This window comes from Bubalus bubalis, chromosome 8 (assembly GCF_019923935.1).
Source record: "Bubalus bubalis isolate 160015118507 breed Murrah chromosome 8, NDDB_SH_1, whole genome shotgun sequence".
NCBI lineage: Eukaryota > Metazoa > Chordata > Mammalia > Artiodactyla > Bovidae > Bubalus > Bubalus bubalis.
In genome coordinates, this window is record NC_059164.1 from 111,847,818 (window position 1) to 111,874,922 (window position 27,105).

At 54.4% G+C, this 27,105-nt stretch overlaps 1 protein-coding gene across 2 annotated transcripts; it reads left to right on the plus strand.

Annotated features, from left to right (window-relative positions):
- The first annotated feature begins 166 nt into the window (after positions 1–166).
- On the plus strand, positions 167–26,055 carry ZNF282 (zinc finger protein 282). 2 transcript variants are annotated; one of them, XM_025292072.3, is made up of 8 exons: positions 167–456; positions 3,301–3,720; positions 12,175–12,301; positions 12,813–12,932; positions 16,925–17,044; positions 18,655–18,771; positions 20,031–20,144; positions 23,440–26,055. In XM_025292072.3, exons 1-8 carry the CDS (start codon positions 292–294, stop codon positions 24,300–24,302), a joined length of 2,046 nt encoding a protein of 681 aa, XP_025147857.3. In that variant the 5' UTR covers positions 167–291; the 3' UTR covers positions 24,303–26,055. The 2 variants fall into 2 exon arrangements, with proteins under 2 accessions (XP_025147857.3, XP_025147858.3); XM_025292073.3 differs by having other exon boundaries at positions 169–456; positions 18,658–18,771.
- Positions 26,056–27,105: the final 1,050 nt, after the last annotated feature.

A 27,105-nucleotide genomic window follows, 5' to 3' on the forward strand; every position in this document is an offset into this window, starting at 1 on the left:
ACTTTGGGGCAGGCCACCCGCACCGAGGGGCCCACGGGGCTGTAGGGCCACCTCGGAGCGGCGGTGGCTCCGGGCCTCGGAGCGGCCCCCGTCGGTCCCCGCAGGCGGGCAGGAGCTCGGAGGCCATTGGCTGGCGGCGCGGGCGGCGGAGGGGCGGGGAGCGCCGCCGAAGGGGACTGTTTGCTCCTACGGGCTGTAGATGGAGCTGTCCGGCCCCGGCGAGGGGGAAGGCGCCTGGAAAACGTTCTTCTTCTCCCTGGCCGGCCCGAGCGGGGGAACAGCGCTCCCAGGATGCAGTTTGTGTCAACACGGCCGCAGCCTCAGCAGCTGGGCATCCAGGGCCTGGGGCTGGACAGCGGGAGCTGGAGCTGGGCGCAGGCCCTGCCCCCGGAGGAGGTCTGCCATCAGGAGCCGGCGCTGCGCGGGGAAATGGCCGAGGGAATGCCGCCCATGCAGGTGGGTGCACCCCCGCCGGCGCCATGGCCGCCCGCCTGCCGTGGGGGCGGGGCGCGGGGCCGGGGCGGCGGGGGGCCCCCGGCCGCGGGCGGGGGTGGGGTCGGGGGGACGGGGGCTCGCGAGGCAGGCCGGGCCCGGCGCCCTCGCAGGCCCCCGCCCGCACCCCGGAGCGGCGGGCCCCCGAGGCCGCGTGCCGGCCGGGCCGGGAGCTGGCGCCCCGGGGAGGCCCCCGCGGGGCCGGGGATTTGCGGGGGGAGGGCCCGGAACGCGCGGTCCCTGCCGTGACCGCGTCCCCCACCCCGGCCCGGGCTCGCCTAGGGGCTGACCGGCCGCCTCGCGCCGGGCCGGGGACGTGGGCGCGCGGGGTCCCTGGTCAGATTTTACCGCTGCGGCCAACTCAGACAGAAAGGTGTGTTTAAATGTTGTACGGCCATCATCTCTCCCCAAGTGTAACAGCGATTCACCGTTTCCCCCTGGCACCGGCTGTGATCGAGGAAGGGGCGGGTGAGAGGTGCTTTTGCCCTCTTGCCAGCGGTGGGCAAACTTGGCCGCACTGTTAGAAGCACCTGAGCACCTTTCAAGACTCCTGACGCCCAAGCCTCCTCCAGACCGGTGAAATTGGAGTCTCTGGGGTTGAGAGTGGGCACCAGTCCGTAAGGAGCTCAGGGTGCAGACGAATTGGGAAGCCAGAGCTCCAGGGCTGTGTGTGAGGTGGAGACAGGCCTCGATGGCTTTGCCAGGGGCAGAGGGTGGGAGCTGACCTCGGCTGGACTCCGCCAAGCCCCCCTCTGTCCCTGGCCTGGTTCTCAGCCAGCCAGGTTCTGACACGTTGGCCAGGAGTTGCTGTGTCCTGTCTGACCATGTTTCAGCCTTACATCTCCAAACCTGTTTAGGGGAGCAGAATCTGCTGCCCCAAAATCTGCCTCCTTGGCACCAGGATTATTTTAAGATGGTTATTTTAGAGGAGCTGCAGGCACAGGAGACGCTCTGAAAACCAAGTAGGAGTTCCCTTTGTAGAAGAGAAACCTCCATCGCTGTACCAGGAAGAGGGCATGACTCAATCGCTAAAACCTCTTTATCAGAGGAGAAGGCAGTGACTTATATCTGCATTAACCTGTGCCCTTGCATCCTGTCCTTTCCCTGGTCACCCCCATAACTAACTCCCCTGCCCCTAACATCATCCTTTGTCCTTAGCTGTAGATGGTACTTCATACAGTGGTTTGGGTCATTTTGGCAGATCACTCAGTTTTCTGGGTCTTGCCCATGTTTACAGGAGGTATGTTTGTTTGTTTAGTCGCTCAGTCGTGTCCGACTCTTTTCGACCCCCGTGGACTGTAGCCTGCCAGGCTCCTCTATGGGATTTCCCAGGCAAGAATACTGGAGTGGGTTGCCATTTCCTTCTCCAATGCAGGAGGTATACATCTTACTAAATTTGTTTTTCTCATGTTGATCTGTCTTATGGCAATTTGACTGTGAGACCAGGGAAGAACCTAGAAGGGTAGAAGGAAAATTTTTCTCCCCCAACACCTGTGAAAAGTAAACTGGGCCCGGTGACGTTCTGAACTTCCACCCGTCAGCCCTTGACCCGTTCGGTGGGCCAAGCTGGAATGACACCTCTGTGTGCCGAGGGCATGGCTTTGCTGGAGATGCTAGGACCTCTCACCCAGGCCCTGCTGCCTTTTCTCCCATGTCAGGAGTCGCTCCCTGGAACCTGTGTGATCTTCCTCTGTGGCTGCCACAGCCACTCTGAGTCTGAGAGGGCGGTGAGCGTGTCTGTCCTGACCTGCCCAGCTCACCTCTGAGTAACTGGTCTCCACTTCACCCATCCTGAGGGCCCCTTCAGCAGCAACAGAGAGAACAGAACGTGACCCTTCCCCTGTCACATGGCAAGGAGAGACCATTTCAGCTCTGCTGTCCAGCAAGCCCCGGGTGCTGGTGGGGTATGGGGCCAGTCCCCGGGTCAACAGTACACGGTGACCACCCCTCTCTTGGTCATAGGGATCAACTCTTAACTTGCATCCTGGGGACTTTGCCTTTCTGGGTGAGGACCCAAAGCTGGGGGTACTGGAGGACCAGGGCCATTGGGTACCCCTCCCCCAGGGAAGCAGGAGGGGTGGGGGGATCCTCTCTTCCTCTTAGAGATGCTCCCCCCTCCCCCCTCCTCAGGGAATGACATTTTCAGGCACACCCACTTTGGGAAATATGAATACATAGTTGTGTGAGGAGACAAGGCTGCTCGCCTGTTCTCTGGCTCGGGCTCCCAGTGTCTCCCGCGCCCCCAGCCCCATTATCTGAACTGTGTTTTTGTCAACCTGCAGCACCTAGAACTGCTGCAGTAGGCGGTGCAGAGCCATGCTCTGGAAAGGCACTTCTCTGGGCTTCTACTTCATCATCTTTAAAGCAGAGCTCTAGGATAATCGTTCTTGCCCTAACCTGCTTAGAGATTGCTGGGACGATTAGGGGCGCGTGACTGATGTGAACATTTTTGCTTTGAAGCAGCAAACGCTGGGCAAGCTCTGCGGAGTTCATCATTAAGTCTAGCCCATGAAGAAAGCAGCTGGTCTCATCAAAGAGAGGTGGCCTGTGACAGTTTAGGACAGGGTCCACAACCTTGACCTGCCATGGGTCAGCCTGACTCCCGCAGGCCGGAAATGGGAAGGTCCGGTGGGTGGGTGCCCACTAACTGCTGCGGACATTAGTGAACACGCCGTAGCCAGAGAGGCAGGGGCTTGGCAGGAGAACGGGGATCTGCAGCATTTGACGCGTTGTCCCCTGCTCTCAGGCCACCCTCGCTCCTCACACGGGGTCTCATGCCGGCCGTCACTTCCCCTCCTCTGCCCGCAGGCTCAGGAATGGGACATGGATGCCCGGCGACCGATGCCTTTCCAGTTCCCGCCCTTCCCAGATCGGGCCCCCGTCTTTCCCGACCGCATGATGCGAGAGCCCCAGCTGCCCACGGCGGAGATCTCGCTCTGGACCGTGGTGGCCGCCATCCAGGCCGTGGAGAGGAAGGTGGACGCCCAGGCCAGCCAGCTGCTCAACCTGGAGGGCCGGACGGGGACGGCCGAGAAGAAGCTGGCCGACTGCGAGAAGACGGCCGTGGAGTTCGGGAACCACATGGAGGGCAAGTGGGCCGTGCTGGGGACCCTGCTGCAGGAGTACGGGCTCCTGCAGAGGCGGCTGGAGAACATGGAGAACCTGCTGAGGAACAGGAACTTCTGGGTCCTGCGGCTGCCCCCGGGCAGCAAGGGCGAGGTCCCCAAGGTAAGCGGTGGTCCCCAAGGGGCAGGGAGGACGGTGAGGACCAGCACCTTGATTTCATTTCGTCAGGCCTTCTCACAAACGTCTCTGACGCCTGGTTGCCCAATGTCGGTGTCCTCTCAAAGCCGGCCTCCACTTAAACAACCTCGTCTGGAATGTTCTTCTGCAGGGAGGCTGGCCTCCACCCATTCCCCACAGAGCCCGCGGGTTCTCTCTGTGAGCCTTTTGCCCTCTCTGCTCCCAGTCCCTCCCGAGGGGTCTGGGTGTCTGCAAATTCCTAAAGCTTTTCCCGCCTGGGTTTTCGCCTTGACACCTTCAAAGACTGTTTGTTGTTGGCTGTTGTCTGTGCTGGCTCCTCTGCACGCAGCTGGAGAAGACCCGAAACCACTCTGAGCAGAGTCGATAGAGTCATGACCATCATCAGCGGGCCTATCTCACGATCAGAATTCACGCTCCGTTTCCTGTTCTATTTTCCCTCCCACCTTCTCCTGGCCCATCAACCCTGCACTCTCGGTCAACGGGCTGCTCTCTAGTCCACTGAGAAGACGGGGTCCCCCTACGGAGACTTCCACGTCCAGCCATGTGTACTCTGCCTTTCTGTGGGCTCCACCCCTTCACCTGCGCCAGGAGTCACGCAGCCTCTCTCCCCTTCGCCCCCTGCACTGTCACCTCCTCCCCCTCCACTGGCTCGTCGTCCCCACCAGCCTGTAGACATTCTGCACTGCCGCCCATCTCTGGAGTAAAACAGCTCCCTAGACCAGCATCTCCCGCCACTGCGACTTCATCTCTCTGCTCTGCTTTAGAGCAGTCTGCATTTGCTGTCACCAGTTCTTTCCCTCCATTTTCTCTCCTTCCCTTTTTATTATAGAGAATTCAAACCTATATAAAAGTAGATAGAATTGCGAAATGAACCCTCATGAACGCATCGTCCAGCTTCAGTGGTTACCAGCTCTTGGACACTCTTCTTTCATCTCACTCCCTACCCATGTCTCCCTCCCATTTTATCTTGAAAAACATCTCAGACAGCAATTTCGGTTTTGTTGGCCATATTGTGATGCATGGCCATATTGTGACGCATGAAAGTGTCCAACGTCAAAGTGTCAGCTCTTTGTGACCCCATGGACTATACAGTCCATGGAATTCTCCAGGCCAGAATACTGGAGCAGGTAGCTGTTCCCTTCTCCAGGGGATCTTCCTAACCCAGGGATTGAACCCAGGTCTCCTTCATTGCAGGCAGATTCTTTACCAGCGGAGCCACAAGAGAAGCCCAAGAATACTGGAGGGGGTAGCCTATCTGTTCTCCAGGGGATCTTCCCAACCAGGGATCAAACCCAGGTCTCCTGCATTGCAGGCAGTTTCTTTACCAAGGGAAGCCCATCGTGAGGCATGTGGGATCTTATTTCCCCAACCAGGGATTGAACCCAAGCTCCCTGCATTGGAAGGCTGAGTCCTAACCCCTGGACTGCCAAGGAAGTCCCCAGCAGTCGCTTTAATTGTAAATATTTCAAAGTGTAGCTCTAAAAGGTAAGGACTCTCTTTTTAAAGTAAAAATCTCAATACTGTGGCTACCACAACAAAGACTTCAGCCTACTCAAATATCCAATCAGTGTTCCGATTTTCTTCCAAAAATATTTTGTTCTATAGTCTAGTCTAAGTAGCTAAGGCGTGTCCGACTCTTGCAACCCCCATGGACTGTAGCCCGCCAGACTCCTCTGTCCATGGGATTTCCCAGACAAGAATACTGGAGTGGGTTGCCATTTCCTTCTGCAGGGGATCTTCCTTATCCGGGGATGGAACCTGGGTGTCCAGCATTGCAGGCTAGTTTTTTACCAACTGAGCTGCCCAAATGTGAACTTAAATAAGTCTACACACTGTGATTGCTATGTCTCTAAGTTTTTCCCCCCTGTAAGTGCCTCCTTTGTCTCTCCCATATTCCCTTGTAGTACTAGGCCATCTGACCTGTGGACTTCCTCACTGTCTGGACTCTGCTGCTGCATCCTCCCTGCTCTCATTTATTGTGTTCCTCTCTTCTCAGTCTTCCAGTAAACTGGGGATTAGATGATTCTCCCTGAACTCATGTAGCTGAGGTTCTTGCCACCACCTCGTCATCCTGTTGGCCTTGCCAGAGCTCTAATGGTGTTCATGAGCATAGAGCCAAGGATCATTAGAACCACAGTGTTAAAGTCCCAGTCTTCGTCTTCCTGCCCTCTCAGCAGCGTTTCATGCAGGAGACCACCCTTCCTAGAAACACCCTTTGGCTTCCGGACACCCCTCCCCACCTTGGTTCTTTCCCTACAGCACCAGCTCCGCTTCTCAGTCTTCTTTGCCATTTCCTCTCCTTTTCTTACGTTTGGAGTGGGCCCGGGCTCCTCCTGACCTGCCTGCGGTCTCTCCTGCCTCCCTCGTGATTTCACCCAGGCTCAGCGCTATAGATACAGTCTGTGTGCCGTGAACTCCCGAGTGCAGTCTTTCCCTCCCACTCTTGCTCTCTGTATCCTGCCTAGACTTCCTTCTCGAATGCCAGACTCGCATTCCTGCCTGCTAATTCAGCATCTCCATCAGGCTGTCAGTAAATATCTTAGATTTAACTCAAACCAAACTGGGGCTTCCCTGATAGCTCACTTGGTAAAGAATCCGCCTGCAATGCAGGAGACCCCGGTTCGATTCCTAGGTCGGGAAGATCCCCTTGAGAAGGGATTGGCTACCCACTCCAGTATTCTTGGGCTTCCCTCGTGGCTCAGCTGGTAAAGAATCCGCCTGCAATGCAGGAGACCTGGGTTCAGGAGACTTGGGTTCAATCCCTGGGTTGGGAAGATCCCCTGGAGAAGGGAAAGGCTACCCACTCCAGCATTCTGGCCTAAAGAATTCCCCGTTCATGGGGTCACAAAGAGTCAGACACAACTGAGCGACTTTTACTTACTTACTTAAACTGAACTGATTTCTGCCTGAACCCTGTTCTCCTCAAAGTCATCCTCATCCTTCAGCTGCTCAGGCCGCAAGCCTCGGGGTCATCCTCGCCTCCTCTCGTTCTCACACCTGATTTCCATTATATTAGTAAATACTATCTGATTTTTCTTCAGAATATACACACAGCCCCCCTCCTACCCCCCGCTGCCTCCACTGTTCCCACCTTCGTCTAATTGTAACCACCGCTGCCTCCTGTCTGATTTCTGCTGTGGCCTCCTCGCTGGTCCCCTTGTCTCCATCCTTGGCCCCCACCCCAGACCATCTATTTTCAACAGAGCAACCAGACTGATCCTTTTGAAAAATATATCAGTCATATCACCTCTGTTTAAAGCCCTCAAATGGCTCCCCAGGATTCAGTTTAAAAACCCCCATTTTGTCAGTGGTCCCCTCCCTCAAACCCACCCTTCTGACCTTATCTCCCTTCACCCCCTCTTGCCCACTCCTTGATGCCAGCGTACCAAGGGTCCCCCTGGCAGGGACTTTCCTTCACTGAAGCCGCCCTCCACCCCAGGTCTCTCCCATCAGGGGTCTGCTAGCTGTCACTGGATCAGTGTCCCCTTCTTGGCCACCCAGCCCAACACACTCTTTCCTTGGTCCCTGCTCTCATTTCCTCCAAGCAATTAAGCATTCAGGTATCTGAAATACTTTCTCTGTGTCTCTTGGTTGGCTTTCCTCCGTGTGGTTCACTGCAGCATCCCAGTGCCTGCGACAGGACCTGCTTGTAGCAAAACATGTGTGCCGAGTGACTCTGCAGCTGGAGGGCTCAGGCTTCCACGTGAGGGCCTGGCCCTTTTTTATCTTTGGTTCTGGCAGTCAAGCCAGTGGCTTGGCCAGAGGAGGTGCTGGACGGTGATCCATCGAGGCCTCGCAGAGCTGAGTCCTAACAGCGGTTCCTCCCTAAGCCGCCCTCTGCCGCTGCAGCCCGCGGGGCTGTTCTGCGTAGAGTTTGGCGTATATACCGTGTTGCTGTGTCCATCTCCCCACACGCTGCCCTTTGCTCTTGTCTGTGTTCTGCACTTTAACTCAGTGCCGAGTCCTGGCCCCGCTGTGCATTCTGTGCGTTGAACCACGTGTCGGGGTCTTGATTTGTACCTCACGGAACATGGCTTACTTGTGGGGTCCGGAAGCAGAAAGCTTGGGTTTGAATCTTGGCTTTACCACATATCAGTTTTCCTACCACAGGTCAAGTATGTTTTTTGTTGTCTCCGGGCTTCCTCAATTCCTCTTAGGAAAGAAGTGACCTTTAAATAAGTCATCCAGCAAGTGAATTCTCAGCGGGTCCCTCTGAGCTTCAGTGTTCTCGTCTGTAACATGAAGATGATAATACGCTTGATTTGTGGAGCTGCGAGGACCACTGTGACAACACCGGGTAGCTCATTGTATTAGTTATCCATTGCTGTGTAACAAATACCCCAACACTTAGCAGCCTAAAAAAATTATTTTTTATCATCTTACAGTTTCCATCTTACAGAACTCAGGAGCAGCTTGCCTGAGTGGTTCTGGCTCAGAGTCTCATGAAGTTATAGTCAAGCTGTTGACCGGGGCTACAGTCATCTGAAGGCTCAACTGAGGCTGGAGGATTGGCTTCCAGTTGCTCCTTCCTTCCTGGCAGGAAGCCTCAGCTAGTTCCTCACTGCTTGAACCTGTTCCGTAAGGCTGCTTAAGAATCCTTATAACATGGCAGCTGTCTTCCCCCAGAGTGAAGGATCCAGAAAGAGAGACCAGGATGGAAGCTGTAGCAACTTTTATGACCCAACCTCAGAAGTTGTTTTACAAATTTGTTGACATACTGAGTGCAGCACACTAATAGCATCATCCTTTAGGATATTAAATAGCTGAACTGGAATTCCATCACCTCCACTAAGACGCTTGCTACTTGGAAGGAAAGCTATGACAAACCTCGATAGTGCGTTAAAAAGCAGAGATATCACTTTGCTAACAAAGGTCCGTAGAGTCAAAGCTATGGCTTTTCCAGTAGTCATGTACGGAAGTGAGAATTGGACCATAAAGAAGGCTGAACAGTGAACAATTGATGCTTTCAAATTGTGGTGTTGGAGAAGACTCTTGAGAGTCCCCTGGACTGCAAGAAAATCAAACCAATCAATCCTAAAGGAAATCAATTCTAAATGTTCATTGGAAGAACTGATGCTGAAGCTCTAATACTTTGGCCACCTGATCTGAAGAGCTGACTCATTGGAAAAGATGCTGGGCCCTCAAAAGATTGAGGGCAGGAGGAGAAAAGGGCGGCAAAGGATGAGATGGCTAGATATCATCACCAACTCAATGAACATGAATATAAGCAAACTCCAGGAGATAGTGAAGGACAGAGGAGCCTGGTGTGCTGCAGTCCATGGGGCTGCAAAGAGTTGAACATGACTTAGGGATTGAACAACCAAACAGCAGAAGTTGTACACCATCACTTCTTTTTTTATTAGAAGCAAGTCACTCAGTCTTGCTCACACTCAATGGAAGGAGAATTAGGCTCTATTTCTTGAAGGGACAAAGAATTTGTGGATGTATTTTAAAATATCCACAACCATAAGGCACCATGAGACTGTTAATATTGTGGGCCATAGTTTTCATTCCTTGTAGACTCTTGGCCTTGTTAGATACATTCTCTTTGTCAGATCCAAGGAAGGCCGTTGTCTCTCAGCTCCTCTGTGCCTTGTGGGTTCTAGTAATTGTGTAATTATTTGTGATAATTCATGGATAGTCTTTTCTGTCTGGCTAAACTGTATGCTGCCCGTAGTCTTGGACCATGTTTCAGACTTCTGCCACATCCTAGCACAGTGAAGTTTTTGCAGTGATATCTTTTTCCACCTGGGAGACTATGGTCCTAGAATTTTGACTGGTGAAGGGAGGCAGAGGAGTTGGTGTGTTGGAAAAGGCAACAGATTTTTTTTTTTGGTTGCACTGGGTCTTTGCTGCTGCACACGAGCTTTCCCTAGTTGTGGTGAGCAGGGGCTGCTCTTCGCTGTGGTGCGCAGGCTTCTCGCTGTGGTGGCTCCTGTTGCTGTGGAGCCTGGTATGTAGGCATGCGGGCCCAGTAGATGTGGCACACGAGCTTAGTTCCTCCGCGGCACGTGGACTCTTCCCGGACCTGGGATCGAACCCACGTCTCCCGCATTGGTAGGTGGACGCTTATTCACCGTATCTCCAGAGAATTCCACCAACTTGGTTTTGAATACATTTTGTGTGAGGTCCTTAAAAGATGAATAAATGAAGCCAGTCAGAAGGCCGCTGAAATGTGAACTCTGAAGGGAATGTTGAAGAGTGTCATCTACAAAGAGGTACCCACAGAACTTGTAAAAGACAAAAGCAAAAAAAAAAAAAAAAAAAAGGAAATTGCCAAGGGGAAAGGAAACAGGGAAGAGTGAGGGCCGGACCTTGATCTCGGAGGGAAGAAGGAGGAGCTGTAAGGAAGATGAGAGCCGGGCTCTGTGGCTGTGGGAACCAAGCAGGAGATTTCAGGAAGGTGCTCTGGCCTCTGTGAGGACTGAGGGGTCAAGGGTTATCGGCGGGAAACTGACAACCTCCCAGAAGGTGGTTTCAGACAGTATGGGGCTCAGGGGCAGATTTCAGGGAGTGAGGAATGTGTGGATTGTGAAGAAAACACAGAGCGTGCGTCCTGGGATGTTTCTTTCCTTTTTTTTTTTTGAGCCATGCCAAGTGGCATGTGGGATCTTATTCATAGTTACCTGACCAGGGATGGAATCCATTCTCCCTGCAATAGAAGCATGGAGTCTTCACCCCTGGACAGGGAGGTCTCTGGAACGTTTCAGGAGAAGAAGGCTTGTAGCCTCACTCAAGGTGGCAGCGTGGAGGGCTGGAGGCCCTGAAGTGAGAGCAGGGTGGGGAGAGATGGAAGATGCCCGAGGGAGAAGCTGGTGTGGACTGTGTCACAAGCTGGAGGAAGAGGAGAAATGAAGGGCACGTGTGGGGACTCGGCTCGCCTGGGAGACGGCTGAGCCAGGAGCTTGCGACCAGCAAGCTGCCATCAAAGGGAGACTGGGGGTGGCTGGGGAGAGTGAAGAGTTCGAAAGAAGCCTCCTGGGGAACACAGTGAGGTGGAAACAAGCCGGCCAAGAGGCTTGCGAAGCAGCCTGGAGCCTCAGCCAAGAGGTCAGAGTGTATCGCGGTTGTCACCTGCAGAATTTCGTGACCTTTGTCTTGGGCAGGGAATTTAAATGAAGACGGCGGTCTGCCTCAGTTTCCTAGGTTGGGGGTTCGCCCAAGTCTGTGGAAGGTCCGGGGGATTTGAAGTTCTAGTTCTGTTTATACAGATGGGAGTGTGCCGCCAGGCAATAGGCAGCAGGTGCCATGTGGCACCTGACCCTGGCACTGGCACTTCTTCTCTGTGTACGGGCACTGCCCACTCACCAGACAGCGCGCCCGCGGGCCTGACCCCAAGAGGGCAGCTTTTTCTAATTCACACCAAGGTGCCACATGTCAGGTACCAAGAAAGATGGTACCAAGAGTCAGGGCCTGGGGAGAACCGAGGGCTTGGGTTTCAGGGTGAGGGGGAAAGGCTGGCCCAGCAGGAACAGGAAGTAGTAGGAGGTGAGGCTGGTGGTCAGCACAGGGCAGCTCAGATCCTTAAGTCACGGAACAGAAACCATCCTGAACGATTCTGTGAAGATGAGGCCACGCTGGTTAGTGACCGCAATGGGCACAGGAGGCCTCGCCCACCTGAGATGACAGCTTTATGGGGCAGACGAGATGCCCCTGAATCTTGTGACTGACATTAGACAACCGATGACTCAGGCTCCAGCAGGACCTTCCTACTGTGGGCAAAGACCATTCAACACATCCAGCAAATGCTTACTGACTCTGAACTATGAGCTTCTAGATGCTTGGGACATAGTGGTGCCCAAAGCAGATCAAGAGCCTTAGCACCAGCAAGTTTTAGTGACAAAAAAGTAGCTGTGTACTTAGAGGTGACAGAAGTACAGCTTCTCAACAGGATTTTATTGTACTTGATTCCCTGAGACTCTAAGAACCTACCCTATGTCTGTCACCCTGAACACCAAAAGCTTGACCTTTGGGTACCCAGTTGACCTTAAAGTGAATTTACAAAGGATGTGGTTAAGTACCTCATTTTTAGTTTTTTATTATTTTTTTTCAAACTTTTAAACTTCATTCTGTATTGGCATATAGCCGCTTGACAATGTTGTAATAGTCTCAGGTGAACAGGAAGGGACTCAGCCATACATATGCATGCATCCATTCTCTCCCGAACTCCCCTCCCATCCAGGCTGCCACATAACTTTGAAATGCCTCATTTTTAAAAGGCAGTGGTGACCATCCTGTTATTGGGAGCTCAGGAGAATCAGAGTGGACTGACTCCACTGAGACAGGCCAAGCAGGATGGGCAGGTTGGGGCCATGGGGACTGGGGCCAGAGTCTGGGGTGGAGTGGTCAGTGCCCCTCCTGGGAGCTGGGGAGGAGCAGCAGGCAGGAAGCACCAGACTAAGGCTGTTGTTGGCCCAGGTTCCAGTGACCTTTGTGGACATCGCTGTTTACTTCTCCGAGGACGAGTGGAAGAACCTGGACGAATGGCAGAAGGAGCTTTACAACAACCTGGTTAAGGAGAACTACAAAACCCTGATGTCCCTGGGTAAGTGTGCCTTCCGTCCCCCAGGCGAGCATCTCCGGAGTGAGGGGTGACATGCTTCTCAACCCAGGATGCACCCCTAGGCAAGGTGTTTCGTGTTCATACTTCATGGAAATTCAAGAGACAATGTGCTTCTCTGTTAGGAAGTTAGAGCAATTGATAAGAGTATGGAAAGTAAAGACCCAGGAACAGGGCCTGTTACTACAGAACTGAACACTCTGCTGCTACTATGCTGGAATACAGCCCAACAGCATCCCCTAGGCGCTACCTCCCAGCAGCCCGGGAGAAGCCACCGGTCTCTCTGCTGCTATTTCTGGGTTCCAGAACCCAGCTAGTTCTCCACCAGGAATTGGAGCATCCATTGACTTAGACTTTCCTGAGAGATGACCTGACATAACGGGCCACCTGCCGAGAGGGGTGCCAGGGGAGGGGAGGGGAGGGCTCCCCATCGCCGTTGATGGAGACCCTTTGGTGAACGTCCCTCAGCCCTTCCTTGCCTTCCACTTCACTCCAGACTCGGAGGGACCCGTGTCCAAGCCGGAAGCCCCATCTCAGGCTGAGCCCCGGGAAGAGCCCTGCGTGTGGGAGCAGCGTGACCCAGAAGAGAGAGAGATCCTCATGGATCCAGACACAGGTGATGGCAGCTGCAGAGAGCCCCAGGTCGGGGTGGGGCGGGAGAGAAGCCCCCATCCCAGCATGAGTTCCGGGGGGCGGGGGCGCAGCTTCTCTTAGTTGTTCGTGGGGCCGGTTCTGCCGCCTTGCAGATTTGGCGGTCAGGTACAGGAAGTTTCAGGGCCAAAAAGGCCACCATGGAGGTCCGTCTTTTGGGTTAGAGGCATGTCACTTGAGATGCCCAGGTAAACTGGAGATGATGGGGAGGGGCGGCCTCCCAGGCCTGACTGGGGCTCTAGACGTGGGAACGGCCCTGCCCAGGCAAGTGGGCGGAGAAGGCTCTGCGTGGGTGTGTGGTGTGCGTGGGTGCATAGTGTGCGTGGCTATGTAGTGTGCATGGCTATGTGGGGTGTGTGGTGTGCGTAGCTGCATAGTGTGTGTGGCTGCGTGGTGTGCGTAATGTGCGTGTGTGCGTAGTGTGCGTGTGTGCGTAGTGTGCATGGGTGCGTAGGGTGTGTGGTGTGCGTGATATGCATAGGGTGCGTAGTATGCGTGCTGTACGTAGGGTGCGTTCTGTGCGTGGTGTGAGTGGTGCGCGTGGTGCGCGTGGTGCACGTGGCCGGTTGCTTTGTGCCCGGCTGTCATCTCCAGCATTCTCAGCCTGTTCTCACAGGCAGATTTACCCTCCAAGGCTGTCCCCTCACCCGAGGGGAATCTTAAATTCTAAGAAACCAGTTCCCTGAGAACATCACACCTAGTGACAGGAGGTATGCGGGTTCTCGGGGACTTGGCTCTCCTGACGGTGTCGGACCAGGTGAAATCTGGTCCTCCAACCGTATTCTCGGCCTCGTCACAGCAGCCTTCCTGTCGGGGCCCTCTGCCCCTCCTATCGTACACGTGGAGGGCGTATTCACCGAAACCTCCCCAGAAGGTTGCTCAAAGGCAGCCCCTTCCCTCCCAGTTTGCTCTCCTTCAGTTCAGTTCAGTTCAGTCGCTCAGTCGTGTCCGACTCTGCGACCCCATGAATTGCAGCACGCCAGGCCTCCCTGTCCATCACCAACTCCTGGAGTTCGCTCAAACTCATGTCCATCAAATCGGTGATGCCATCCAGCCATCTCATTCTCTGTCGTCCCCTTCTCCTCCTGCTCCCAATCCCTCCCAGCATCAGGGTCTTTTCCAATGAGTCAGCTCTTCATGAGGTGGCCAAAGTACTGGAGTTTCAGCTTTAGCATCATTCCTTCCAATGAACACCCAGGACCGATCTTTAGAATGGGCTGGTTGGATCTCCTTGCAGTCCAAGGGACTCTCAAGAGTCTTCTCCAGCACCACAGTTCAATAGCATCAGTTCTTCAGCGCTCAGCTTTCTTCACAGTCCAGCTCTCACATCCATACATGACTACTGGAAAAACCATAGCCTTGACTAGGCAGACCTTTGTTGGCAAAGTAATGTCTCTGCTTTTTAATAAGCTATCTAGGTTGGTCATAACTTTCCTTCCAAGGAGTAAGCGTCTTTTAATTTCATGGCTGTAATCACCATCTGCAGTGATTTTTGAGCCCAGAAAAATAAAGTCTGACACTGTTTCCACTGTTTCCCCATCTATTTGCCATGAAGTGATGGGACCAGATGCCATGATCTTCATTTTCTGAATGTTGAGCTTTAAGCCAACTTTTTCACTCTCCTCTTTCACTTTCATCAGGAGGCTCTTTAGTTCCTTTTCACTTTCTGCCATAAGGGTGGTGTCATCTGCATATCTGAGGTTATTGATATTTCTCCCAGCAATCTTGATTCCAGCTTGTGCTTCCTCCAGCCCAGCGTTTTTCATGATGTACTCTGCATAGAAGTTAAATAAACAGGCTGACAATATACAGCCTTGACGTACTCCTTTTCCTATTTGGAACCAGTCTGTTGTTCCATGTCCAGTTCTAACTGTTGCTTCCTGACCTGCATATAGGTTTCTCAAGAGGCAGGTCAGGTGGTCTGGTCTTCCCATCTCTTTCAGAATTTTCCACAGTTTATTGTGATCCACACAGTCAAAGGCTTTGGCATAGTCAATAAAGCAGAAAGATGTTTTTTTGGAACTCTCTTGCTTTTTTGATGATCCTTATTGACATGTAATTCACATTGCCATAAATTCACATTTGGAGTGTAGGATTTAGTGGTTCACAGGCTGGTGCAGCCATCAGCACTATCTAATTCCAGAACATTTCCTCACAGGGAACCCCACACCCGGAAGTAGTCACTCCCGTTCTCCATACCCCCCAGTCACTGGTCGCTGTGGATCTGCCTATTCTGGGCATTTTGTCTAAATGGCTCCTTCCCTGGCTTAAGCACCCCACACGTTTGAGGTCAGCAGCTGTGATGACCTTTCCCATGAAAGCAGTGTAACCTCAGCTGTTTCACTGAGTTGTCATCTATCCGTGTGTCACATAGAACAGAGACCACGGTGTCCATTTAAGGGGGGACAGAGCAGACTGAGAGCCAGAGAGGCCAAGTGACTCATCCGCTGGGCGAAACGCAGACCTGAAACCCAGATCCGTGTCTTCCGTTTCCTCATCTCGTCTCTTTCCTCCTGCCTGAGCTGTCTCCTGCTGGGGCTGGTGGTGTAAGTCACACCAGAGAACCTCGTAAGAGGAAGATGCCCTGTGGTCACACCTTGGGGTCTACATGGAAGATGCGTTATTGTCCCTTGTGCATAGGATGCTGTGCGTTAGCCATCCAGGAATGGGGCTGGGCTGCTTCCCTTTGCCCAGTCTAACTTCCTGCTAATTGTGTGTGTGTGTGTATGTGTATGTGTCTGTGAGTATGTCTGTGTGTGTCTGTGAGTGTGTCTGTGTGTGTCTGTATGTGTCTGTGTGAGGGTGTCTGTGCGTGTCTCTGTGTGTGTGTCTGTGTGTGTTCTTGTGGGTGTGTACCTGTGTGTGTATGTCTGTGTGTATGTCTGTGTGTCTGTCTGTGTGTCTGTCTGTGTCTGTGTGTGTCTGAGTGTGTGTCTGTGTTGGTGTGAGTGTGTGTCTGTGTGCAGGTGTGTGTGTGTCTATGTGTATGTCTGTGTGTCTGTGTCTATTTGTGTCTGTTGGTGTGTCTGTGTGTGTGTATTTGTGAGTGTGTCAGTGTGTGTCTATCTGTGTGCGTGTGTCTGAGTGTGTCTGTGTATGTGTCTGTGATTGTCTATGTGTGTCTGTCTGTGTGTCTGTCTGTTGGTGTGTCTGTGTGTTTATCTGTGTATCTGTGTGTCTTTGTATCTGTGTCTGTGTGTCTGTTGGTGTGTCTATCTGTGTGTCTGTGTATCTGTGTGTCTGTCATGTCTGTTGGTGTGTGTGTGTGTCTGTGTGAGTGTGTCTATGTGTGTATATGTGTATGTCTGTGTTTGTCTGTTGGTGTGTCTGTATGTGTCTGTGAGTGTGTCTATGTGTGTATATGTGTATGTCTGTGTCTGTGTCTGTTTGTTGGTGTGTATGTGTGTATGTCTGTGTGTCTGTTGGTGTGTCTATGTGTGTGTATGTGTGTATGTCTGTGTGTCTGTTGGTGTGTCTATGTGTTTATCTGTGTATCTGTGTCATGTGTCTATCTGTTGGTGTGTCTATCTGTGTGTGTTTATGTATCTGTGTGTCTGTGTCTGTTGGTGTGGGTGTGTGTCTGTGTCTGCTGGTGTAGGTGTGTGTATGTGTGTGTCTGGCCCAATCTTTCTGACTGGGGTGCAGAATGAAGCCAGATGTCTCCCATGCGGAGGGAGCCCTGTGGCCTATCCTGATAGTACCCACCCAGCACGGGCTGTCTCCATGCTCTCTGCCTTCCTTCTCTTACCTTACTCTGCGGCATGGCCCACCCCCTTGTCCTGGAGGTTGATCACCCCCTGCTCCCAGGTGCTTCTGCTCCTCAGGGTTCCTAGGTGCCCATAGGAACTCAAGGCCCCTGTGCTCTCTTCCCTGGTGAGCGCTGTCAGCCGTGCCCCTGACCCCGAGCTGACGATCATTCCTGAAAACGGTACCGACCGTGTGACCCTCTGTCCTCAGGAGCAGAGCCCCTGGGGCCAGCACCGGATGCGTCCTCTCAGGTGAAGCGGGAGGAGGCCCTGTGCGCCCGGGCTCAGCGGGGCCTGGAGGAGAGAGCCATCCCCACGGAGTCCATAACCGGTGAGTGAGCCACCTGGCCACCTGGGCTGAGTGGCGGAGGGAAGAGTCTGCATGGTCTACAGGCGCCCATCATTCTCTGATGGGTGTGCCCGGCCAGAGGCCTGAGCTGAAGATGGAGTGTGGGTCCACGATTGATGGATAGGACAGACAGGGTTTCCCACGAGGCACAGACATGGTGCCTGATGGGGATGAGGGGCCAGCACCTCTAGCCTTAGCTGTTCTGTTTTCTCTTCTTTGTAACATCAGGTTTTAACTATTCCTTTCTCCCCTCGAAAAACAGTGTCTGCTGAAGTACTGAGAGTGAGGCATTTTAGAGGTTTAGTGGGTGGGGAATCTGTGGGTCCCTAAGACCTGCTCCCAAGTGGGAAGAACTGATTTGTTTTAAACAAACACAGCTGTTGCCTCTGTGCCAGCCGCCCCCCTGTCCTAGGCGCCGTCCTGATGGGCAGTCTGGGTACTTCCTCTTTGACAGCATCCATCCAACATGTGTACGTGAGCGCTCTGTTTGAGAAGATGTGGCTTAGTCAGAGTTCTCCAAAGAAGAGTAGGGTGTGTGCGTGCACACACATGTGTAGAGAGAGAGTGATTGAATTGAAGGAGTTGGCTTTTGCCAGCTGGAGACCAGGGGCAGCCTGCCGGTAGGATTCACCTTTCCTCAGGGAGTCAGTCCTTTCCTGTTTGGCCATCAGCTGGTGGTAGAGGCCCACCCACATAACGGAAGGCAATCCACCTTATTCCAAGTCTATGGGTTAAGTGTTAAACTCCTCAAAACAAAACAAAACAACATAATAGCATCTAGAGTAATGTTTGGCCCACTATCTGGGTACTGTTGCCTAGACAAGTGGACACATAAAATTACCCATCACAAGATACAGTAATGTCCTGTGACTATAAGTTAAGATGATAGTATAAGTTAAGATAAGCTCTTAACTTACCCATGGGTTAGAGCTCCACAAGCCTCATCCCCTTAGTCAAAGTCTCATACTCATAGGCGAGTGGTAACAGCCCCCCAGCAGAGGAAGACAGCTTTCCAGTTCATCCAGCTCGTTCCTCGAAAGCCTATATAGCCACATTACTATCTCCAGTGGGGTCTTTGAGATAAGATGGCAATAAAAGGTAAGTGAGGTTTAATGGAGTCTGCAGAGGAAAGAACAGATAGATTACATCTTAGAAAATTCCCCCTAAGATGGTGAAGATAAAAGGCTTTCTTGTTGTTCAGTCGCTCAGTTGTGTCCAACTCTTTGCGACCCCATGGACTGCAGCACGCCAGGCCTCCCTGTCCTTCACCCAAAGGCTTCCTGGAAGTGTCATTTCCCTGGCTGGTCCTTGCAGGAGGAAGACCTCCCTCACTGTGGAAGGGGTTACATTCCTGAAGGACAGACAAGCTCTCTCAGCGGCATCCCTGTGATGTCATCACTCATAAGTAGTTTCTACTTATTCTCAGCAAAAGCACCAGCAGTGGGGGCCAAGCCGACCTAAGGCTTTAATGACCCCGAATGATTACCGCTGACGTTTAGGGAAAAGAACCTGTCGAGAGACGAGAGACGTAAAGCAGCACCTGGCGGGAGGGCCCGTGTCCCCTAACCCCTTTGCTGCTCTGTCCCCTCAAGCAGACTCGCCGGCCTCCGCGCAGGATCTCCTATCCCGGATCAAACAGGAGGAGCCCCCGTGCGTGTGGGACCAGCAGGACTTGGCAGAGAGGGACATCCCAACGGACCCCAACTCAGGTGAGCGGTCCGCCGGCGCACGTGGAGGGTGACGTGCCTATCTGCCAGGAAATCAACCTGACTGAGTCACTTTGGTCAAAGGCCATTGAGAGACTCAGGGAATGAACCACTGTGTGTTCCCCAGAGGACGACTTTGTACACATTTTGGTGTGTAACTACTAGAAAAGTGAGGATTTCTCTAAAGGAATCCTTACATCAATAATTTCTCCTGTTAGTGAACTGATACTGAAATGACATAGCTGATTTCTGAAGTATAATCAACAAGCCTTTTTATTTATTTATTTTGTACTTTTTTTGGCCATGCCACGCAGCATGTGAAATCTTAGTTCCCTGTCCCGGGATCGAACCTGCACCCCAGTGGAAGCACGGAGTCTTAACCACTGGACGGCCAGGGAAGTCCCTAAAAAGCTTTTTAAAGGTGCATATTTCTGACAGAAAGTAATTTACATTTTCTGGAATTTTCCTTGAGCAAATACTAGCTAGATGACTCCCAGAAAATTTCTGAGGGTAGTCCAGGTATAAAAGGAAGCATAAAAGAGCAGTAGGGAAGCTCTGCCCACCCAGGCTGCACGTGCGTGTGTGTGTGTGTGTGCACGCACGTGCATGTGTGTATATGTGCTTATGTGTGCACACGTGTGTGTGCACGCATATGTGCATGTGTTCATGTATACTTGCAAAGTGGAGGAGGCCAGCGTCATCTCCTCTGGTGGTTGTGAACCCTGGGGATACCAGGCAGAAAGGCCGATATAGAGTCTGGGGTTCCGTATAGTCTGTCAGCTCTACAGCTTCACACGGTTTGGGGTGGGGAGCTGAAGGGCTCCAGGACAGAGGAGAAAGCCTGATAAGGGAGGCGGATGTTCTGCTGCAGTCCTCATTAATAACCCTTGTCCACCGCCTCTGCTGTCACTGATCATGAAGGCCTTGCCCTCCTCCCTTTGTCCTGTGGGCTGTCAGAGGCTGGGCTCCCCTCTGGCCTGGTGCCACAGATGGCCCTGGGGCTCCCAGGATCCCAATCCTGGCTCTGTCGCCACACGGGCCTCCTGAGCGATGGGCCTCCTGCCTGGCTGAGCCCAGGTGCAGCAGCACCAGTGAGGTCCATTCAGGGAGGCCTCATGGAGGGTGGGGGCACAGGATACCCAGACTGCACACACCCTCTGGGCAGAGCAGCGGCCTCTGCGTGTGGTGGTGTTTGAGCCTTTGGTGGGATGCTCAGTGAAATGAACAGGCTCTAAGTCTGTCTGCCTTCTCTCCCCAAACAGAGTCTCTGATCTCCGCCCACGACATCTTGTCATGGATAAAGCAGGAGGAGCAGCCGTACCCGTGGGGCCCACGCGACTCCATGGACGGGGAGCTCGGGTTAGACTCTGGCCCCGGTGAGTGGGGCACCCAGCTGGGCCCCTGGGTATTTGGTCCAGAGGGATGGCTGCTCACCCATCCTGCCCCTTACAGGGTGATGCTCTGTCGTGGTAGCCTTTCGAAGGCCTGTATCAAAGCATTGACCCCTTTCCTTTTGAGGATGCAGGGGTGTTAGTTTCCTAGGATTGTCTTAACAAAATACCGAACAGTGTGGCTTGAAGCAGCAGACATTTATTCTCATAGTTCTGGAGGCCTGAAGTCTGAAGTCAGAGGTGTGGCATGGCCCTGCTCCCTCTGAAAGCTGTGGGGGACCCCACCTTGCCTCTTCCTAGCTTCTGTGTTTGTTGGTGATCTTTGCTGTCTTTTGATCTGTGGATGTATCACCCTAATCTTCTGTCTTCACACCATCTGTGTGTCTGTGTTTTGTAAGGTCAAGGAGTCACGTTGGATCAGGGGCTTGCCCTCCTCCAGTATGACCTCATCCTAACTAATTACCCCTGGAAAGAGCCTGTTTCCAAAGAAGGTCACACTCTGAACCACTGGGGGGATGCAGATTTTGACATATCTTCTTGGAGATATGTCTATCTTGGAGATAACATCTTCTGTGTTGCTGTTGTTCAGTTGCTAAGTCATGTCTGGCTCTTTGCTACCTCATGGACTGCAGCACACCAGTCTTCCCCATCCTTCACCATCTCCCAGAGTTTGCTCAAACTCACGTCCATTGAGTCGGTGATGCCATCCAACCATCTCATCCTCTGTCGTCCCCTTCTCCTCCCACCTTCAATCTTTCCCAGCATCAGGGTCTTTTCCAATGAGTCGGCCCTTTGCATCAGGTGGCCAAAGTATTGGAGCTTCAGCTTCAGCATCAGTCCTTCCAATGAATATTCAGGGTTGATTTCCATTAGGATGGACTGGTTTGATCTCCTTGCTGTTCAAGGAGCTCTCAAGAGTCTTCTTAACAGCCAGGGAAAGGAGAGTGGACTGGGAGCGAGCAGACCTGAATGTTGACAAAAGTTTCAGTGGCATGCTGGGACATGCTGCCTGATTGTGAAAGTCTGAAAGAGAATGGAGGTAAAGAAGTAGTGAAAGCAAGTATAGCTAACTAAAAAAAAAGGAACAGAGAAATGAGATGAGCTGGTAGTTGGATAGGGGGAGCACATGAAGTCAAGGGAGGGTTAAGTTGGGTGAAGCTGTGCCATTGTGTCTGGAAGGATACTCACTGCTTTCGAATCCTCATTCAAACTGCCTTAAAGAATAAAGACAAAAAAATAAAACTAAAAAAGAGAATTGCAGTAGTCGAGGACAGAAACCCACTCACCCACACTCAAAGAATAAAGACATTTATTCTCTTACGTAATTAAGAGGTGGTCTGGTTTCAGTCTTGGTTAGTTCAAGGATTCAGCTGTATTATCAAGGCCCCAGTTTCTTTCCAGTCCTTGCTCGTCCACCCTTGGTGTGGATGGAGCAACATGGCCACAGCTGTTCCAAGCATCACCTCCAGCCCCAGAGGGGAAGGAAAGATCATCTTTTTTTCCTTACACTCTCTCCAGGGAGTGAGGAAGCCTTCCCAGCAAACACATCTCATCGGCCAGAACAAGGTCACGTGCTTGTATCTGAATCAGTTACTGGCCAGGGATTTCCAGAGTTATCAAGTCGTCACGTTAGATGCTGGAGGAGAAGGTGTGACATCGTCTCCATGGAAAATGGGACACACTGAGCTGCCGGGTGGGAGGCCAGGTCTGAACGTGTGGTCTTCTCCAGCAGTCTTCAGCTCCTTGACCGCTGTCACCGCACTGGGGTCCCCTGGGCTACCCCGACAGAGGAAGGGGCAGAGGGACCCAGGAGCTGAGCTGGGTCAGGAAGGTAGAGCACCAAAAAACGTGCCCACACCGAGCGTGACGAAGGATCAGAGGAGGATTGGGACTGTTTGGGGTTGGGTTTCCTGGGAAACAGTCCCCAAGATGGAGGTTTCCTTGGGGGTCCTCTTGGGAATAACACCTATGAAGGAATGAGAGGAGCAGATTGCGGAGAGGGAGAAGCAAGGCCCACAGTGCGGCGGTGACAGAGGCCACAGCCAGACCTACCGTCAGTGTGGGCTGAGATGGGGGGTGGGGGCGGGCTCAGCCCAGCCTGTTTAGGAGCAGCTGGTAAGGAACACGTGTCACAGTTTGGGGCTCCTGTAGGAAGAAGGGACTGTGAACGATGGATCCAGGAGGTGATGATGGAGGGTGAAGGAAGGAGAAGGCTCCTGAACATGGTCATCAAACCCAGTGGTTCCTCGGGGGTCGGAGTCCTGGGCCTGAGGTCGCTGCTCTGATTGACGCTTTGGGCTTTGTGTCCCTCTGACCCCACAGTAGTGTGGGAGCATGGACTATGGAGAGGCAGGGATGCAAGCAAAGAGCATCATTGTAGGAGCAAGACTGGTGCTTCCTGGAGAGGCTGGCCAAGCAGCCACTTCCACAGCAGGGAGTGCAGAGCACCATGATGTCTGCTCCCCACAGATGGGGTCTGAGGCCAGATGGGACTCGCACCAACCCAGTTGACCCCACTGCTGTAGGAGGCCAAAGGCTGCGTGCTAGGTGGAGATGCAACCGCACATGGGAGGTGGGAGGCATGCCCCCAGCTCCCTGCCTTCCACTCCCCTAGGCCTTTAGACAGGCTTTTCACCTGGGATGGTGGTGGTGGTTCAGTGGCTCAGTTGAGTCCTACTCTTTGCCACCACCCCATGGACTGTAGCCTGCCAGGCTCCTCTGTCCATGGGATTCTCCAGGCAAGAAGACGGGAGTGGGTTGCCATGCCCTCCTCCAGGGGATCTTCCCAATCAAGGGATCGAACCCCGGGTCTCCTGCATTGCAGGCAAGTTCTTTACTGCCTGAGCCACCTGTGTGGTGGGTTCACCTGGGATAGGTTCTGGCAAATTCTTTCCCTCTTGTCAAGAAATTCTCTTTAGATAAATTAGCATGGAACATACAGTTAAGTCTATTTCCGGGCAGTTCTGCCTTTCAAGGGAGCTTTCTCAGAGCGCCGCTCTTCCCAGCATCTGGGGGTGTTTCCTGACCTAGCTGCGTGACCCCCACCTACCCGCTTCGGGTGCCTCCGGCTCCCGGCTCTGTGCAGGTCCGAGGGTCAGGCAGCTGTGTTTAATCCCCTCGTCCTCGGGGGAAGCTAGGGGCCCGCCAGCCCATGATTCTCAGGAGGCCTCAGAGGACCTAATCAAGGACCTGGGGGCCCCCCTCGCAGGGACGGTTGTGGGTCCCCCGCGCCCCGGACGAGCCATATCAGCATGTCGCTTCTTCGTGTCTCTCCCCGCAGGTGACAGCCTGCTGATGGTGAAGAACCCGGCCCCGGCCCCGCCGCCGCCGCCGCCGCAGCCCGCCCCGCCGAGCCTGCCCCCGCTGCCGGCGCCCCCGGAGGACGCGGGCGGCCCCCCGAGCCGCGGCGGGGGCGCGCTGCTGGACGACGGCTTCCCTGCGCTGCCGGGGGAGCGCGGCGCGGGCGGCGAGGGCGGCGGGGGCTCGGGTGGCGGCGGCGGCGGCGGCGGCGGCGGCGGGGGCGCGGGGACGGCGGGCGGGGGTCCGGGCGGGGGCTGTGGCAGCTGCTGCTCCCCGGGCGGCCTCCGGCGTAGTCTCCTACTGCACGGCGGCGGCGGCGGCGGCGGCGGCGGCGGCGGGGCGCGCAGCAAGCCCTACTCGTGCCCGGAGTGCGGCAAGAGCTTCGGCGTGCGCAAGAGCCTGATCATCCACCACCGCAGCCACACCAAGGAGCGGCCGTACGAGTGCGCCGAGTGCGAGAAGAGCTTCAACTGCCACTCGGGCCTCATCCGCCACCAGATGACCCACCGCGGCGAGCGGCCCTACAAGTGCTCCGAGTGCGAGAAGACCTACAGCCGCAAGGAGCACCTGCAGAACCACCAGCGGCTGCACACGGGCGAGCGGCCCTTCCAGTGCGCGCTGTGCGGCAAGAGCTTCATCCGCAAGCAGAACCTGCTCAAGCACCAGCGCATCCACACGGGCGAGCGACCCTACACGTGCGGCGAGTGCGGCAAAAGCTTCCGCTACAAGGAGTCGCTCAAGGACCACCTGCGCGTGCACAGCGCCGGCGGCGGCGGCGGCCCCGGCGGCGGCCCGGGCCTGGGCGCCCCGCGGCCCCTGCAGCCGCCGCCTGAGCGAGACTAGGGCCTGGCGGCGGCGGCGACAGGAGCAGGGCCAGGGCGGGGGGGCGGGGATGGCGGGGCGAGCCTGGGGCGCGCGTCCTGAGGCTCCCCCCACCCCGTTCCCCACCACCACGATCCCGCCCTTGGTTCTCCGGGCGCCTTCCCTCCCTCGAGCCGCCACCTGCTGGAAATCGGGAACAGGAATTGCACTCCAGTCGGGGTATCCCCCTGAGGGTGGGAGGGGCGGGCGGGGGTCCCCCTGAGGGTGGCGAGGCCGGGGCAGGGGTCCCCTAGACCTGTCCGGCTGAAGGGGCAGCCCAGCTCTTCTCACGGGGTGGACGGAGGGGCTTCCTCCCGCAGGGACGGTCCTGGAAGGGCAGCGAGGAGGCCAGCACACACCCCCACCACCCCTTTGGGCACCTAGCCTGCCCATTCGGCCTCTGGGGCTCTGGGGTCTCAGATCGTGGTCAGGGAAAGCCACCCGGGAGTCTCGGTCCCCTGCCAAGATCAAGAAATAGGGTCCTAAGGGTTAAAGTGACCCCAAAAAAGGAAGCCGAGGTGTCCAGGCGAAAGAGGAGGGACGTGCTAAGGGGTGGATCTCCGTGATGACAACACTGCCTCGCGTTTGAATAGCGCTTTATACTTTTTTTAAAAAACACGTTTTTCTATCCGTTATCGACTTTCACCCTTAGCCTGTCCCTCCGAGGTAGGTGGGGTCGGAGCTTCCCGACTGGATAGCTGAGGAAGGGGAGACATAGCTGAGATGGTTTAGAGGGGCGGGCGGGGGACCAGGGCCAGGCCTCCAGCGGAGTGTCCACCCCACCACACATGCGCTGCCTACCTCTGGAACTGGAGAGACCTCTGTGGCCTGGTCTCTCTGCCCCTGACCCACCGCACATAAATCAGAAGCAACAGGGGGCACACTCATGGGGTCATGGGGTGGGGAATGGGCAACGGGTTGACTACAAAATGCCCCAGGAATGTGCTTCTGGAAGGTTCTCGGTGTTAGGGCACCGCTGGGCAGGAGGGAGGTCCCCCCTTCTCGGACCCCCAGCCTGTCCCTCCCATCTCCAGCCCCTCAGTGTGGTGCCCCTGGCCCTCCAGAGGCAGCTGGTGCCCCGGCTCAGACCTCGTCCTGACAATTTCCTCCTTTCCTGGGGCTATGGGGTGAGGGCAAGGCTCCTGCTGCCAGAGCAGCCAGGCAGGACATGAGTCTCCCCAGGAGGGCCCAGGCCAGTAGGTGCTAGCCTCTGAGAGCCTCTGTCTCTCTCCTGCCCTGAGCCTCCCAACTGGTGCTATCTGTTAACCGGCCATGCCCCGTGGACTCGGACACAGACCCTCCTGGGCTCCAGACCCTGCAGGCGCTTGCGGGGGGTCGGGGGGGGGGGTTGGGGGTGGTCCCCAGGGGACTCCCCACCAGTCGGTGCATCTCTTCCATGGTCCTAATGGGCCACAGTCTCCATTTCTGCGTCTTGCATGGCCAGGCACTGGGGTGGGGTGGCGTGCCCCAGGCCCCTTGTTTGCGTCAAGAATGACTTCTCCTCCCCTGGATCCCACTTCTCTCCCAGCCGGGGGGGAGGGGGCCACAGTTCCTGAGTGCTCTGCCTCTGCCCCTCCCCTCATCTGTGCCGCTCTGCTTTCCTCAGACCCCTTTTTGCCATGCAAAGGGAGTTCCTGAAATTAAATAAAAGGTGTCCAGATCGCAGACTGCATGTTCACAAGGCTGGAGGGTTCTCCAGCGTGGCTTCCTATAGTAAACCCTCAATGAACTGGAATCCAGTTAACTGGGATTTTTTTTCTTCTTCTTCTTCTATTCTGCTTTCGGAAGGAGGCACATCTTAAGAAAATGAGAAATTAAATATAGACAAGCTCAGTGGAGTTTTGTTGGAGCAGGAGGGGAACCCTCTAGTCTGTGGTTCTGGTTGGGAGGCAGCAGTATTCTGCTTTTCAAAAGCATGTGGAGAAAATCACCATTTTCATAACCTAAATCATGGGAAATGAGACCAACAGGGTCGTATTTTGCTTTTTGGCTGCTGAGTGTGTGAAGGAAGGGGGAGAAACCCCTATTGAGACATGGGTTTTTCTGTGGCCATACCACCCTGAATGCGCCTGATCTCGTCTGATATAGGAAGCTAAGCAGGGTCGGGCCTGGTTAGTACTTGGATGGGAGACATGAGTTTGAAACATCTGCGCCCACAGCTCGAGTCTGTCCCTTTATTTCACCTTCAAGGAGCTGATTCCCAAAGAGGTTTAGTGACGGATGATAAAGCGAGAGAGCCGAGTCTGGGTTTGGTTTCTTGCGTCCTAGTCCGGCGGACCCCACTGCACCAAGTGCCCCATCGGTTACGCCACAAGTCAACCCAACCCCCAGCACTGGCCCTGTGGGAGCCCTCGTGGGAGCCGACCAAAGCGGGTGACAGTCAGTGTGGACCTCCCCCAGACAGCGAGGATCCTCGGTGTGGACCCAGCAGTCCACCTACGGAAGCAGGGTGGTTCTGCTCTGGGGTGGATTTTTATTTTCCTTCCGCTGATGTGTTAATTAAAAAGTATTTTAATTAAAAAAAATGAATGCATGCAGTAAAAATTGGTTTTAAAAAAATTATGAAGAGTAAAACTCTTTCCTACCAGATTCCCACTGAGAAGCATCCGCTGCTAAGAGCTTATATGTCCTCTTGGACCTGGAGGAGTCGGGGTGTAAAGGAATGGCCTGAATGGAGCAGGGGAGGAGGGAGAGGTGATGTGGGATGTGGATGGGACACGCCGGGGAGGCAGGAACAGGAGCTGAAAGAGGCTGGCCTGGCCAGAGCTGGGCTGTGTGAAGTTGT